We start from the raw sequence: 16,914 nt of genomic DNA, 5'->3' as shown, positions 1-16,914 counted from the left end.
GAATGGAATGTTTGACTTCATTATCTTTTTTTCAGCATTGAGATTATTATAGTTTTTTTTTTTTTGTTACTGTATTGAATAACAGTTAGGATCTTACAATGTTTGACTACCTTTGCATTCCTGAGACAAATCTGACGTAGTCATGATGTATTCATCTATCTTTACAGGTTATATTTAGTTTGCGTATATTTCTTCTGTGTTCATAAGTTAGATTGGTCTGTAATTTTACTCTCTTAAGCTGTTTATGCCCGGTTTTGTTACTGAGTTCATATTGGCCTTACCGATATGATTAAGGATTATAGAATAGTTTATACAATATTGGTGCGATCTGTATCTCAAAAAATTTGGTAGAACTCTCATGTAAAACTTAGATGCCATGGGGTGGCTGGGTGGCTCAGTCATTAAGCGTCTGCCTTTGGCTCAGGTCATGATCCTAGGGTCCTGAAATTGAGCCCTGCATCAGGCTCCACGCTCAGCAGGAAGCCTGCTTGTTCCTCTCCCTCTGCCTGCTGCTCCCCCTTCTTGTGCTCACTCTCTCTCTGTCAAATAAATAAATAAAATCTTAAAAAGAAACAAAACAAAACTAACATGCCTGACTTTCTGGGGGAGAAATTTTAACTCTTATTTCAGTTTTTAAAATGATTTTTTGACTATGGATATTTTATATTTCTTACAAGTCTGTTTTGATAAATTGTATTTTTACAAAGTTCTGTCCATTTTGAGAAATTTCCTTTTTTTAAGGTTTATTATTTATTTATTTGACAGAGAGAGCACACACACAAGGAGGCAGAATAGCAGGCAGAGGCAGAGGGAGAGGGAGAGGGAGAGGGAGAAGCAGGCTTGCCACCCTGGTGAGCAGAGAACCCAACCTGGGGCTAGATCCCAGGACCCTGAGATCATGACTTGAGCTGAAGGCAGATACTTAACACACTGAGACACCCTGACGCCCCTTGAGAAGTACTCTAAATTATTGGCTTGGAGTTGTTTATAAATTCTCTTCCCTTTAAAAAATTTGTTGCATCTGATTTTATGTTCTTCTCTTTACTCCTAATTTATTTTTTTCTATTTTTTGCATAAATCCCACTGGAAGTTTTATCTATTTTACTAAACTTGATGAAAGACCAACTTTTGGCAGTGTCAGCCTTCTATATTTGATTGTTAGTTTAAATAATCTCTTTTAATTAACAGTTTAATTGAGATATAGTTAACATTCTATAAAAGTCATCCATTTTAAAAGCACAATTCAATGATATTAAATTTATTTAGCTGTACAGCCATTACTGAAATCTAGTTGCAGAGCATTTCTGCCACACCATAGATCATTCATACCCATTTATAGTCAATACCCAATTCCACCCCCAGGAGTAGCCTTTTTTGCACAGTTCATATAAACAGAATTACACATATGGTCTTACACATCTGACTTCTTTTATTGGACGTATTTTGAGTTCATCCATGTTGTAGCATATATCAATTGCCTCATTCCTTTTTACTGCTGAATAGGATTTCATTGCATGAATATATATTTATACATTCAGTAGTTGCTGGATATTTAGCTTGTCTTTACATTTTGGCTATTATGAAGAATACTGCTATATGAACACGGGTGCCTGTGTGGCTCAGTGGGTTAAACCTCTGCCTTCGGCTCGGGTCATGATCTCAGGGTCCTGGGATCGAGCTCCATATTGGGCACTGTGCTCTGCGGGGATCCTGCTTCCCCTTCTATCTCTGCCTGCCTCTCTGCCTGCTTGTGATCTCTCTGTGTTAAATAAATAAATAAAATCTTTAAAAAAAAATACTGCTATGAACATTTCTGTTTAAGCCTTCGTGTAGACCTATGTTTTCATTTCTCTTGGGTAGACATCTAGAAGTGGAATTGTTGGGTTGTATGGTTACTTTATGTTTTACTTATAAAAGAAACTGCCAGATTATTTTCCAAAATGGCTGTACCACCTAACATTCCTTCCAGCAATGTTTTCCAAGCTGTTTCACCATTTTACATGCCCACTGTTCCAGGTTTTCCACATCTGTGCAAACTTGTTATTTTGTTGTTGTTGTTGTTTTATAAATAATAGTCATCCTTAGTGGATGTGGTTGGTACCTAATTGTCATTTATGATTTGCTTTTTCCTAACACTAGACTATGAAAAGTTGTTTATGATATTCACATATACTCCTTTTTATTGGTAATAATGTCCCTCTTTTATTTTTGCTTTTAGTGATTTGAATCTTCCCTTTTTTTTTCTTAGTCATCTAGCTAAATGTTTGTCGATTTTGTTGATGTTCTTTAAATAACCAGCTTTTAAATTTTTTTCTGTTTTTCTATTCTCTATTTCATTTGTACCCACTCTAATTTTTTTTCTTTCTTTCCTTATGCCAGCTTTTGGTTTACTCCTCCTTTTTTTTTTTTTTTAAAGATTATTTACTTATTTATTTGAGAGAGAGAGCCTGAGAAGGGAGAAAGTCATAGGGAGAAGGAGACTCCCCATGGAGCTGGGAGCCTGATGTGGAACTCAGTCCTGGTACTCCAGGATCGTGACCTGAGCCGAAGACAGTGACTTAACCAACTGAGCCACCCAGGCGCCCTACTTTGCTCTTTTTCTGGTTTCTTCATGTGTGCCATTAAATAATTGATAAGAGATGGTTCATTTTTAACAGTTACAACTATGAATTTCCCCCTTAGCTGTGTCTCATGAGTTTTGGTATGTTGTGTTTGTTTAAATTGATCTCAGGGTGTTTTCTTTTCTTTTTTTCCCCCCCCCGAAGGTGTTTTCTAAGTAACCTTGTGATTTTTTTTCTTTGACCAACTGGTCATTTAAAACTATTTTGTTTAATTTCTGCATATTAGTGAATTTTCCGATTTTTTTTCTATTACTGAGTTCTAGTCTCATTTTACTGTGGTTGAAAAAGGTACTTTGCATGATTTCAATCTTTTTAAGCTTATCAAAACTTGTTTTGTGGGTTAACATGTAGTTCATTCTAGAAGATGTCCTCTGTGCCCTTGGGAATGTGTATTTTTACTTTTGGGTTGAGTGTGCTGTGTATGTCTGTTAGGTCTAATTGACTTACAGTGTTTTAGTGTTTTCCTTTTTGATCTGCTCGTTCTATGTATTAGTGAGAGTAGGGTACCGGTATCTCCAGTTATTATTGTAGAACTGTCTATTTCTCCCTTCAATATTGTTAATTTTGTTTCACATATTTTAGGGCTCTTGTTGTTAGGTGCATATATGTTTTAAAATGGTTATATCCTTTACTGGATTAACTTTTTTTCAACATATAATGTTGTCTTTGTATCTTGTAACCTTCTTTGACTTAATGACTACTTTGCCTGACGATAGTGCAGACACTCCAGGTCTCTTTTGGTTCTTATGTATTTTTGATATAATTTTCCATTCTCTTATTTTCAGCTTCTTTGTATCTTTTTATCTAAAGTAAGTCTCTTGGGGCACCTGGGTGTTAGACGCTTAGACTTAAGTGTCCAACTCTTGATTTCAGCTTAGGTCATGATCTCAGGGTTGTGAGATCGAGCCCCTCATAGTGCCACATACTGGGCATGAAGCCTGTTTAAGATTCTCTCTCTCCCCCTTTCCCTTCTCCTCCCTGCCCCTGCTCTCTCTTTCCCTCTCTAAAAAAATAAATAAAATTAGTCTCTTATTGTCAGCTATACTTTGATAAAAAATAGAATCTCTTGAAGACAGCATATAGACAGTTTTTAATTCAGTCTGCCAATATCTCTTGTGCAGAGAGTTTAATCGATTTATATTTAAACCAATTGTTGGTGAGGAAGGATTTACTTCTCCTATTCAGCTACTAGTTTTCAGTATGTCTTTTATGATTTTTGTTCACCAGTTCCTCCATTACCACTTTTTTGGAATTTAGTTGAATGTTTGTAGTGGATCATTTTGATTCCCTTCTTTCCTTTTCTGCATATTTTTAAGCTGTTAGCGATAACTTTAAGGATTACAAGTAATATCTTAAACTTACAGCAACCTATTTTGAATAATACCAAGTCAGTTTCATTAGTATACACATTGCTACACATCTCTGTCCCTCCTACTCTATATTGTTATTGTCAGAGATTACATGTTTGTACATTGTGTGTCCATTAACATATATTTATAAATACTGTTTTATACATTTGCCTTTTGAATCATATAGAAAAAAAAGGTTACAAACCAAAAGTGCAATAATACTGGCTTTGATGTTTACCTATATAGTTAATTTTACTAATGTTATTTATTTCTTCTCATGGCTTTGAGTTACTCTACAGTTACTTCTCATTTCAGCCTGAGGAGCTCCCTTTAGCATTTCTTATAGCTCAGGTCTGTTGGTAATGAACTCCTTCAACTTTTATCTAGAAATGTCTTCGTTTCTCTGTCATTCTTGAATGATAGATTTGCCACATATCGAATTTTTAGGTTTTTTTCTTTTAGACCTTTAAATAATGTTATCCTGCTACCTTCTGGCCCCGATGATTTCTGATGAAAAATCAGTTGTTAATCTTGTTTGTGGTATTTGCTTCTCTGTTTTCTAAATTTCCCTTATCCTTGGTTTTGTTTTTTTTTTTTAAGGTTTTATTTACTTAATTTGTCAGAGAGAGAGAGAGAGCACATTAGCAGGGGGAGCGGCAGGGAGAGGGAGAAACAGGTTTCCTACTGAGCAAGGAACTGTATATGGGACTTGATTCCAGGACTCTGGGATCATGACCTAAGTGAAGGCAGACACTTAACCAACTGAGCCACCCTGGTGTCCCCAAATAAAATCGTTTAAAAAAATTTTTTCATTTTATGTATGCTAGTTTTCAGCCCTAGACTTTGCTTGGCTCCTTTTTATAATACTTTTCCCTTACTGATATTCTTATTTTGTTCATGCATTCTCCACTCCCCATTTCTTTGTCCATGGTTTCCTTTAGTTTATTTAGGTATATTTGAGACAGTTAATTTAACATCTTTGAGTAGTAGTTCCAATGTCTGAACTTCCTCAGGGATGTTTTTGTCAAATCTTGTTCCTGTGAATGGTTCATACTTTGTTCTTTCTTTGTGTGTATTTTAATTTTTTGTTGAGACATGGACATTCTGATTACTATGATGTGGCATTCTGTAAATCTGTTAACTCTTCTGTGTTTGGTGATTTTTCCTTATTGAGTGCTAGAGTCATCCATTTGTGATGTTTCCAAACTATTTGGTGAAGTATATCATTCTTTTTGTGTGATGTCGCAAGTTTCTGTTATTTCTGCAGTCAGCTGGTAGCCTGAAAAAGATTTTTTTCCTTAAACTTCTGGCTCAAAAAGAGAGGCAAAAGAGTTTTTTTGGTTTTTTTTTTTTTAAGATTTTATTTATTTGTCAGAGAGAGCACAAGCAGGAGGGAGCCACAGGCAGAGAGAAAAGCTGAGCAAGGAGTCTAAGGTAGGACTTGATCCCAGGACCCCAGGATCATGACCTGAGCCAAAGGCAGATGCTTAACCAACTGAGCCACCCAGGCACCCAAGAGTTTTATCTTTTTTAATGTTCCAGTAGACACCACCAGTAGAAGCCATTGCTGCAAGATGACTGAACTGATATAGGTGTCTGTGTTGGTACCTCAGGTCACTGCCAGACCAACCAAAATTCATAACTCCAAATTTTAGAAAGACATGAACCCAGCTATCCTTCCTGATGCATCAACCACTTCAGAAACATGAGCTCCTAATCCCCACTTCTTTGGGAGGGAACGACTAAGGAATTGAGGGAAAGTAGTTTGTTTACACATGTTGTAGATTTAGGAAGGATCAGCACCCTCTTCCTTCATGTACTTTCCTGTTTGTTACAAATGTTTGATAAGTTTCTAGAGTTCTGAAATGGTTGATTACAAGTGCTCTTTCCAGCTCAGTTTTTACTTTGGGGAAGGAACTGACATCTAGATCTTCATATTCTTCCATTTTGCATGAGTGATGCTTTTGAACTGCAAATTTGACTTAAATTTGTTTTAAATTTGATTAAGTCCAGTTTTTTTTTTTTTTAAGATTTTATTTATTTGTCAGAAAGAGTAAAAGCAGCGGGAATAGCAGGCAGAGGGAGAAGCAGGCTCCCCCTTGAGCAAGGAGCCCAGTGCGGAACTCGATCCCAGGACCCTGGGATCATCACCTGGGCCAGAGGCAGAGGACATGAGTCACCCACGTGTCCCTAAGGCCATTTTTCAATTTTTATTTTAGGGGGACCTGGGTGGCTCAGTCAGTTAAGCATCTGCCTTCAGCTGAGGTCATTAACCCAGGATCCTAGGATCGAGCCCCACATCAGGCTCCTTGCTGAGCATGATGTCTTCTTCTCCCTCTCCCTCTTTTCCTCCCCCTACATGTGCACACATGCACTCTTTCTCTCAAATAAAATATTATTAAAAAATAAAAAATTTTACTTTATGGATCATGACTTTGATGTCATATTCAGTAATTTTTTGCATAAACCATGGTGACAAAGATTTTTCTCCTGTGTTTAGCATGGCTGGATGGCAAACCTTTGGAGTATAGACAAGCCTTGTGGGGCTTATCGAGGGAATTGGTATTTCACTGCCAGCAGGAGGCCTTTGAGGTACTAGTTTCCATTTCAGGAGGGGTGTAGAAGCCATCTCCAGGCTGAGTTTGCCAGTGCTGCAAATTCGCTGAACGACTACATGTCCTGGGCACGTGACTGAGTAGAGTTCTACTACCTACTTGGCAGCTGCTGGAAGCCACAGGAGAGTTCCTTTCTCGTTCGGTGTCTTTTTCAGTGCCCTCTATTAAGAAAATTTAAGTTTCATGTTCATTTCGAAGGAGAAATGCTCGTAGAAATTCTATTATTACACACAAGATATCAAATATTATTTAAATTAATAGGCCATTGTTTGAAGCTTGAAATTGTATGTTGTGAATATACCAGTCCTCAGTATAATCATTATTAAAAACCTCCAACCTAGAGATCTTATTAAGTAGAGAATTGAGTTGCTATATATAATCTCTGAGATGAAACTTCTAGAGTATCCTAAGTAGAACTTACATAGTCATCAGTTCACTTCCATTGCACACCCAAGGAAATGGGAGTGTCCCTTTGATTTATTATGAATTAGTCCACATTCTTTTGTAGGAGTCCATTGATACCTTTCTAAACTCAAAGAATGGCTTTAACATTATGCTTTAAAAACATAACTCCTTTTTATCACAATAATGTACTTTTAAGAACAGATACATGATATTTTGAATGTAGATAAACCAAGTTATTTAGGACTTCAAATAATTTGTAATGATGTGCAAATTAAAAGTTTTCATAATAATCACATATCACAGCTTATAAGAAGGGTTCCTATTTGGTTGGATTCATCCGGACTTTTCTGAGAGTGCCTTGATCATGGTTTATTGGTGGATACGTATTCTGAGTATCATTCCTCCTTATAACTGCTATAGATACTTAATTTGGTTGGTAAGGGCCTAGAGATAAAGTAAAATCCTTGATCCTTGGGGGTACCTGGGTGGTTTGATCAGTTAAGCAACTGGTTTCAACTAAAGTTATGATCCCAGGGTCCTGGATGGAGCCCTGGGTTGGGCTCCCTGCTCAGCGGGGAATCTGCTTCTCTGACCCTCTGACCCTCCCCCTTGCTTGTGTTCTCATGTGCTCTCTCTCTCTCTCTCCCTCTTTCAAATGAATAAACAGTCTTTAAAAAAAAAAAAGTCTTTGATTGTTGTGCAGGTTTCCTTTAGATTTGTGAGAAATACTTTCTTTTTTTCCTTTTTTAAAAAAAATATTTTAAAGATTTATTTATTTATTTTAGAGAGAGAGCAAGAGCAGGAGGAGTAGAGGAAGGGGGAGAGAGAATCCCAAGTAGAGTTCACATTGAGCGCGGAGCCCAATGTGGGGCTTGACCATGACCCCTGAGATTAGGACCTGAGGTGAAACCAAGAGTCAGACGCTCATCTGATTGAGTCACCCGGATGCCCCAAAAGATACTTTCTTCCCAGGCTATTTATTGACCTCAGGGTTGTGAGTTAAAGTCCTGTGTTGGGTGTAGAGAGTACTTAAAAATTAAAAAGATAGAATTTAATTTAAAAGTATTTGTATTTGTCTTGGATACAAACATATTTTTAAAATTATTAAATAGTGTTCTGGTTACCAAAAACACAATTCATGTTAACTTTTCTGTGTTTCAGAAACCTTTTTCCAAAAAGGACAAAGGAACTCAAATCAGTAGTCCATAGTGCTCCTGGCTGGAAATTATTTGGTAAAGTCCCTCCCAGAGAGAATCTTCAGAAAACTTCTAAAATCATTCAACAGGTAAGTATTCATATAGCCACGTGGTTTGTCTTAGCTTTTCAATTTTTTTTTCTTGATAATGAATCATATTCCACTTTCATTTGTCCTTTTTCTATATATAAAATTTGGGGTTATTAGATACTTACAATAACCTTAATTTTTTTTTAAACAAACACATATTTTCAATTATCATTTATGGTTGTGAAAATTCTCTAAAGTGATGGAACATTGAATTTTTTTTCCTAGTTACTCCTTGAAGAGCTTTTTGGTTTTTTTGTTTTTCTTCTTAGCTAAGCAGTCTTACCATATACATTGGCTTGTAATTGAATATGGTAGTGTTTGCCAGTGGCACAGATTTTATGGATGCAAGGAGTTACCAATCGGTGAAACAGTAGAAAGCAAAAACTGAGTAAATTTTGAGGTTGAACACCTTCTTTGGTCACTTTTCTAGTGTTCTACCTTAACCAAGGACTTTGTGAAATAGGTGGATGTATAATCTTTTTTTAGTAATTTTGGAGTCAGTTCTTCTAATATTTGTATTAATGTCCGTATTCTGAAGCTCTTAAGAATTTCAGATCTTGGGGGACCTGAATGGCTCAGTGGGTTAAAGCCTCTGCCTTCGGCTCAGGTCATGGTCCCAGGGTCCTGGGATCAAGCCCCGCATCGGGCTCCCTGCACAGTGGGGAGCCTGCCTCCTCCTCTCACTCTCTCTGCCTGCCTCTCTGCCTACTTGTAATCTGTCCGTCAAACAAATAAATAAAATTTTAAAAAAAAGTTTCAGATCTTACTTGACTCCTAAAATTGGGCTCCATCAGTACCAGGAGATCGGTGAGACTGGATGAGTTTGCAGGCATTTCTAAGTTCTGAGAAATTGTTTCTCAGAAGGGGGAGATATATATGTAATACATTTTCTATTTCTCTCCTTCCCAATTGTAGTTTTTCAGATTCAACGCAATCATTGTGTATAAAAATAATCACATTAAGACAATAATCGCCATTCCAATTAGAGAAAACATCTTCCATTAAGGATTTAATAGTATTCCTTTTATTGCTTAAAGAAAAACTTGTTTCCCAGGTAATACAAGAAAACATATAAATCTTTAAAAACATATGTTTTAGTTAATTTTATTTACAATTAAAACACTGACTAGTTTTTATAGCTGCTGGGACTTGAAACTGCAGTGTTGTGTTTTCCAGCCCGTGGGCCTGGGTACTCCATGTGCTGCAGCCTATTCACAGGGGAACAGAGGCTGCCTCAGTGATACTCCATGTCTGGTGGATACAGTGCAGACTGTTAGCTTGAGATTATACACAGTTTTGACATTAAGTGACACTGTTTTTTTCCTGTGGCATCATATCTTTGTTAATCTGGTTTTCTGAGGTTTCTGTGATGAAAATCAGATACTGTGCAAAGATCAGTGTTCAATGGGAAATGAGCGTGATCGTGTCCAATCTGATTTTGAGATTTGTGAAATTGTACAGTGCACGATAAGCATATATGCCTAATTATTAATTGTGGCTATTTAAGAATGAAAACCTTTTTCCCTTCAATTTATGTGTATTATTTTTTTCAAATGACTACTAAGTGTTAGGGCATAAATCCTTATTAAATTGTTGGGCATAACTACTTATTAAACAATACTTTGGTATTTCTACTGGTTTAGGGGGAGCCATGAAAAAATTAATGGTACGCCAAGGGCACCGTTCACCAAGAAAGTTTGGGAATTTTTGCTATCTCGACATCTTAAATTTTAACTTTTTTTGGTAAAGTCTGAAAGTAACTTCTCTTGTCTAGAGTTTTCCAGAAGACCAAGTTCGCCCTCTAGAGGCAAAACAATGGTCTTGCTATTGAAGGTTTGTATTCTTTATGATAGTTTATGTTTAAATATGCATGTGCATACTTTTATATTTTTATGTAAACTAACATTCTGCGACAGGCCTCTAAGTAAATTACCGGTTGGATAATTATCTGTTTACTTATATGCTGTATGCTTTTAATTAGCTATTTTATTTTGGAAAACTAAGAGGTCACATTCTCTCTTTTTCACATATATATATTGTGTGAAAATTTGGTGAGGGGTCAGGGAAAGAACAACTCTTATTTTCATGTGGGAAGAGGGAGTGGAGTTGCTCTCCTCTGTAGTCCTTTGTCTGGCCTTTTACAAATGCTGATAATCTCCTACCTGCTACTTTTATTTTTGAACTCTCCAGCGATGTGTAGGTACTAGTGTCTGTTTTGGTGCCTTTTCCGTGGTTGTTTGTTTTCTGGGAGGTGTGGTAGATAGTGAAGTCTTTGTTCTTCTGATCCTTTCCACCCTCAAAATATGTATCTCCTCATGGATGGAACCTCTTTCTGCCTCTCCCTTTCTGCTTTCTTTTTCCCTATTTCTGTATATGTTCTCTCCTCCCCATTTGTCTGACTTTGCCCTCCTCTTCCCTGCAGTTGTCATTTTCAAGGTGGGCATGATTTTCTTTTATTAGTAACAGCAAATTCATAACTTTGTGTCTCTGTTCCCACTTGAAAACATGTTTTCACAGCCCTGACTTTTAAACTCTGTAAAACATTATGAATATGAAAGTATGATTGAGATCTTTTACCATGTACTCCTTTTGAATGAATACTGTATGTTCAGAGTCCGAAATAAAAAAGGAAGGTATTATCAGTAAAGACATGAAGAATGTTAGGGCACATCTTTTATTCTTTCTTTCTTTTTTTTTTTAAGATTTAATTTATTTATTTGAGAGGGAGTGCACGAGTAGGGTAAGGGGAGGTGGGGGGAGGAGCAGAGGGAGAAGGAGAAGCAGACTCTGTACTGGGCTTGGAGCCTGATGCAGTGCTTGGTCAGAGCAGAAGGCAGATGCTTAACTGACTGAGCTACCCAGGCACCCCAGGACACATCTTTCATTCATGTTTTAGGGCAAGGCCTTCTGCTATTCAGGCTATAGAAAATGAAGGAATCTAGTAATTCCAGTGTAAAAGTGCTTGAAAAAGTGAGGCAGTGCTAAATATACAGAAGGAAAGTACATTCTCCTGGGCTTTCTAAGGTTTCCTTACTTGCTTTTTGAGTGGCAAAATAGTAAGATTTATTGAGAGATTAGAGGGTGAGTATTTCCTAAGATAATTTTTTTAAAAATTTTATTTATTTATTTGACAGAGAGAGATCACAAGTAGGCAGAGAGGCAGGCAGAGAGAGAAGGAGGAAGCAGGCTCCCTGCCGAGCAGAGAGCCCGATGTGGGGCTTGATCTCAGGACCCTGAGACCATGACCCGAGCCGAAGGCTGAGGCTTTAACCTACTGAGCCACCCAGGCGCCCCTCAGAAGATAATTTTTTAAAGCAGATAGCAGATATTCAGAAAGGAGTTGATATATTCTTAAGTATGAATATATTATTGGGCCAGAATTTTCTTTTTAGTGGAAAGACATCTATAAGATTATAAAGTAACTATATAGAAAAGTAAGGTTTTATTTATAAATGTTTTTCTTTCTTAATTATTAATTACACAATTAACACATGATTGCATTCTCTATAAAATGTAAAACATTATAGGAAGGTATGTCTCATTTCACTTTCACATTCTTAGGCCTTTTAAAATTCATTTTTTGTGTGGAAGCACATATAATTGTGTGTGTATATTTGTACATGTATTATATATATATATATATTTTGACTCATTTCAAGAACAGAATATCATTCTATATTTAATTTTTTTGCGTTATTTATCTTTACATGTTTTGGACCCATAGCTTTTCAGAGATCTATGAAGTTCATAAGTGAAATATATTTGTAGGTTAAATATTTTTTTAAATTTTATTATAGTAAATTTTACTAAAGATCTGATCAGTTTAAGTGCTTTTCATGTTAACATAAAGCAACATAAAATCATTTTAGGGTAATAGCAAAGTCAAACTAACTCACGTTTGGCATTTAACTTGAATCACTTCCCAAATCACATGAATATTCATAATATTATTTTATGAGGATTATCACATGTGTTCTCTTGCAGGTGTGAAATTCCTGCTTGTGGCCTTTTGAACCAGTTGGTGAGCCATGTTAAAAGTTGCATCTATTAATAATAAATAGTATTTCAGTTATATTGTAATTCGATTGACCTAAGTTTTTGGTTTTTCGAAATTAATTGGCCAAAGTTGGAATGTAGCTACATTGTCTTCTGACCTTCAGACTGCAAGTAAGAATGATTACAAATGAGCCATGTTATGTATAATTTTAACATGATTGCATACTAGATGAATATACCCTATTTATGTCAAACTGACGGATCTTTTTTGCTTGATACTGTTTTTATATTGACATCTTAAAATAAGAAAATGAGATTATAGTACTTAGATGACATTTCCAGTTTTTCATCACTCATGTCTTTTTCTGAGTGAACCTTCAGTTGAGAGTTTGAAACACTTTCACATAACTTTTGATAGGTAAGGGAAAAAACTTTTAAGACACTAACTGACTTCTTAATCTGAGCACTTTAAAATGTCTTAAAAAACTTTTAAGACACTAACTGACTTCTTAATCTGAGCACTTGAAAATGTCTTAAAAAAGACATTCTTAAAAAAGAATAGGTCACTCTCCTCAGTTAAGCCATTTCTTTGAAATGTTTTACTGCAGAAACAATGACATGAAAAGGACTAGAATATGTGTACTTTGTGAGTAGTACTCAAATCTATAACATTGTGAAAGTGTTAGAGCTTAATATTCTGGTTAATAACTTGATTGGTATGTGCAGCATTAGAATATTTGAAAACAATTTGTTGGCTTTAATTATGTTTAAGTATAGATACCTTTGGTGTAAAATTTGAGCAGTGCAAAAAGTACCCATTTCCTTATTTGTGGTTAAATTGTGGAGGGGCTGGACCGTGTCAGAATTTATTTTTGAAAAATCCTTAAAATTGTTACACCCTTGTGTGTTTGTTTTTTTCACCTTTGTTTACCTAGTGTAATGTCACCTTGAGAAGGAAGTCAGTAATTACCTTTCTGGCTGCATGTGTGTTCTTTATTTTATAGTTAATGATAAATTATTGTTTTTCCCATGTATGAATAAGTTGATTTCATAAAAGTTTATATGGTCTGAAGGTTGAGAGAGGAATTCATAATAGCTCAGCCAGCCTCTTCTTGGAGAGGAGAAAAGTATAAGACTTAAGAAAAAACTTACTTTGGTTAAAGAAAACTAAAAGAATAAAAGCAGTAAGTGCTCAGAAATTGAACTGGGTGGGATTTGGAGGAAAGTTTTTTGCTATCATCAGAGACAGAGACTTGGAAAAGGGTTGCTGTCTGAAAATATTGACTACCTGTTATTTGATTCTGTAAATACAGTTTATTTCAGAGTTTTATTAAAAGTTGTATCCATTCTGTCTCTATGTCAGACTTGTATATTATGTTAGGCATCAGATTAGACTGAACAAACAAAATTGTGCTAATAACTTTACCAAAATGAAGTTTACTAAGGCTTTCCTGTTTGCCAAAGGGCGATTAAATGTTTTGCCCCAAGGTTTCATTAAGGTTGAGTTATGCAATGGATTTTATTTGGCCTCCTTCAGATTCTGGGATAAAATTTAGAATCAGTAAACGCATATAATTGCCTTTATCCTCTCTACTCCAAGCCTGATGATATCCCTGGCTCTTGAATCAAGTTGTGTTAAGAGAGCCCTTTATCTTGGGCAAGCATGGTCTTGAGGTGGTAGGTCCACATGGGGAGTTACTTCCATTTCCGACACATTATTCTGCTGTCTGTAAACTATTCACAGCATATAGAAATATGATTGATGCGGCTTTAACATTAACTCCTTTAGAAGGGGTGTTCTCACTGTCTACTAGAACTCCAAGTCAGTTTATGTGTCAGACTATTTTGGTTTTCATGTTGTCTTTGGAAGAGAAGCTCCTATTTTATTCTTTCCTCTTACCAGTTCTAATATTTTACTTCTTTAAGAAGCTATTCAAAGTCACTGGCCACCCTGCCTTTGAACCTGTAGTCTGATCTTTTCTCACATTTCCTTCCTAGTCACCTTCTTGCTGGTAGGTACCTTTAGCTAAAGAGCCCAAAGCGTCAGAGTGTGGCAGAATACCATTCTGCTCCCAGTTTACCATGTGACCTCATGTTAACAAACTCTAAGCCTTTTCTCTAGCAGAAATTGAAGGACAAAAATCTTTTTTTGAAAGATTTTTACTTATTTAACACAGAGGGATCATAGAGGCAGAGAGGCAGGCAGAGAGAGAGGGGGAAGCAGGCTCCTGCTGAGCAGAGAGCCCAATGTGGGGATGTGGGGATGTGGGGCTCAATCCCAGGACCCTGAGACCATGACCTGAACTGAAGGCAGAGGTTTACCCCTCTGAGCCACCCAGGTGCCCGAAGGACAAAAATCTTGAACTGATTCTAGATTCTTCTCTGGCTTTTATTTCAATGAATGCATAATTCAGCATACATTGACTGTAATATATAGTAGGTATGGTTCAGGTTCTTGGAATATAAATAAATAGGAGTCCTAGCCTTTGAATTATTCCAGTATAACTGGGGGGAGGCATAGCTTCATATATAATCTTAATGATTCTGAGTGCTATAGTAGAGTTGTGAACAAAGTATGAAGAGTACATATGAAAGAATAGTTTATTCTGTTCAGGGATGACATATGAGTTGTGTTCTAATGTGTACTAACTGGTAGGAGTTTATGAGGTAGAGATGGGGGAAGCCATTCCAAAAAGAGGAAATTGAATGAGCAAGCAGGAATGCACAAGGCTTGTTTTGTTAGTAGGCCAGTATATCAGTGATAGAGGATAGATGCTGAAAGGTCATTAGTCACAAGATTAGAGGGTTGGGTTTTATCCAAAATACCTTTTTTTAAAAAGTCTTATTTTATTTTATTTTTATTTCTAAAATAAAAATTGTTTTATTTTATTTGTTTGCCAGAGAGAGGGAGAGAACACACAGGGGGAGCAGCAGAGGGAGAAGCAGGCTCCCAGCTGAGCAAGGAGCCCAATGCGGGACTTGATCCCAGGACTCTGGGATCATGACCTGAGCCGAAGGCAGAGGCTTTAACCCACTGAGCCACCCAGGTGCCCCGAACTCTGATAATTTCTTTAGGATACATTTGTCTTTTGTCAGTACCACAAAGTCTTTAGGATAAGTTGTTTGGTTTTTTTTTTTTTTTAACAGTTTATTTGTTTCAAGGATACAGGTCTGTGATTCATCAGGCTTACACAGTACACAACACTCACCACAACACATAAAATCCCCAGTGTCTTTGGCTAGGATCCAAATCCTATAAAGAATTTACCAAACTCAACACCCAAAGAACAAATAATCCATTCAAGAAATGGGCAGAAGACATAAATAGACATTTCTCCAAAGAAGACATACAGATGGCCAATAGACACATGAAAAAATGCTCAACATCACTGCGCATCAGGGGAATACAGACCAAAACCACATTGAAATAACCACCTCACACCAGTCAGAGTGGCTAAAGTTAACAAGTCAGGAAATGATGCATTGGCAAGACTGTGGAGAAAGGGGAACCATCCTACACCCTTGGGGGAATGCAGGCTGGTGCAGCCACTCTGGAAAACAGTATAGAGATTCCTCAGAAAGTTGAAAATAGAACTATTACCCTATGATCCAGCAATTGCACTACTAGGGATTTACCCCAAAGATACAAAGGTAGTGATCCAAAGGGGCACCTGCACCCCAATCTTTATAGAAGCAATGTCCACAATAGCCAAACTATGGAAAGAGCCCAGATGTCCATTGACAGTGAATGGATAAAGAAGAAGTGGTCTATATATACAATGGAATACTACTCAGCCATCAAAAAATTGAAATCGTGCCATTTACAAGGATGTGGGGAGAACTAGAAGGTATTACTCTAAGGAAAATAAGGCAAACAGAAAGACGGTTATCATATTATTTTACTCATATGTGGAATTTAAGAAACGAAACAGGATCATCGGGAAGGGAAGGAAAAATAAGACATGAAATCAGAGAGGGAGATAAACCATAAGAGACTCTTAACTGTAGAAACAAACAGGGTTGCTGGGGGAGGAATGGGGTAACTGGGTGATGGACATTAAGGAGGACACGTGATGTCATAAGCTCTGGGTGTTACATAAGACTGATGAATCATTGAACTCTACCTCTGAAACTAATAATACACCCTATGTTAATTGAATTTAAATTAAAAAAAAAATTTCTTTTCTCCTCCTAGTGCTAGAAGCATGAGGGGATTTTTCTCTAATATTCTCTCTAGACCTGGTAGAGTTACTGGAGGTAAAACTCAACAGAAGTATGTGGGACTGGGTCCTCTTGTAGTTTTAGCTCTTAGATCTGTCCACATTGTGCCTTCAGCAATTTTTCAATAGTAGAATTATAGTTCATGTTTTCCTACCCTAGCATTTGTTCCCACAGAGGTTTGTGCTCACGGTTTCTGCTATGTTTCTTTATATCCACCTATCTGTCTCTATTTTGGGAGGCACAGTTCACCCTGTGACTTTACTTTTCTGATAGCTCCAAGAGAAGTTACTAATTTTTTTAGTTTATTTGACTTTTTTAGGATGGAATGGCAATTTCTAAGTTTCTTCTGTGCTAGACCATAAACAAGAAGTCAATTTGCTAATATTTTGTTGAGAATTTTCATTCAAGGGGCGCCTGGGTGG

The 16,914-nt window shown here is 36.7% G+C and overlaps 1 protein-coding gene across 1 annotated transcript in view; it reads left to right on the top strand.

The window, feature by feature from the left end:
- Window positions 1-16,914, top strand: part of TBC1D12 (TBC1 domain family member 12) — a 99,085-nt gene that overhangs the window by 32,527 nt on the left and 49,644 nt on the right. Inside the window, exon 2 of the mRNA XM_080823294.1 lies at window positions 8,152-8,275. Within this exon, the coding sequence (XP_080679420.1) occupies window positions 8,152-8,275 (124 nt within the window). The remainder of the gene's footprint in view (window positions 1-8,151; window positions 8,276-16,914) is intronic.

Source organism: Martes martes (genome assembly GCF_963455335.1).
Source record: "Martes martes genome assembly, chromosome: 14".
NCBI classification, from domain to species: Eukaryota; Metazoa; Chordata; class Mammalia; order Carnivora; family Mustelidae; genus Martes; species Martes martes.
The sequence above is the reverse complement of the archived record's forward strand: the minus strand, read 5'-3'. Positions and strand labels throughout refer to the sequence as shown.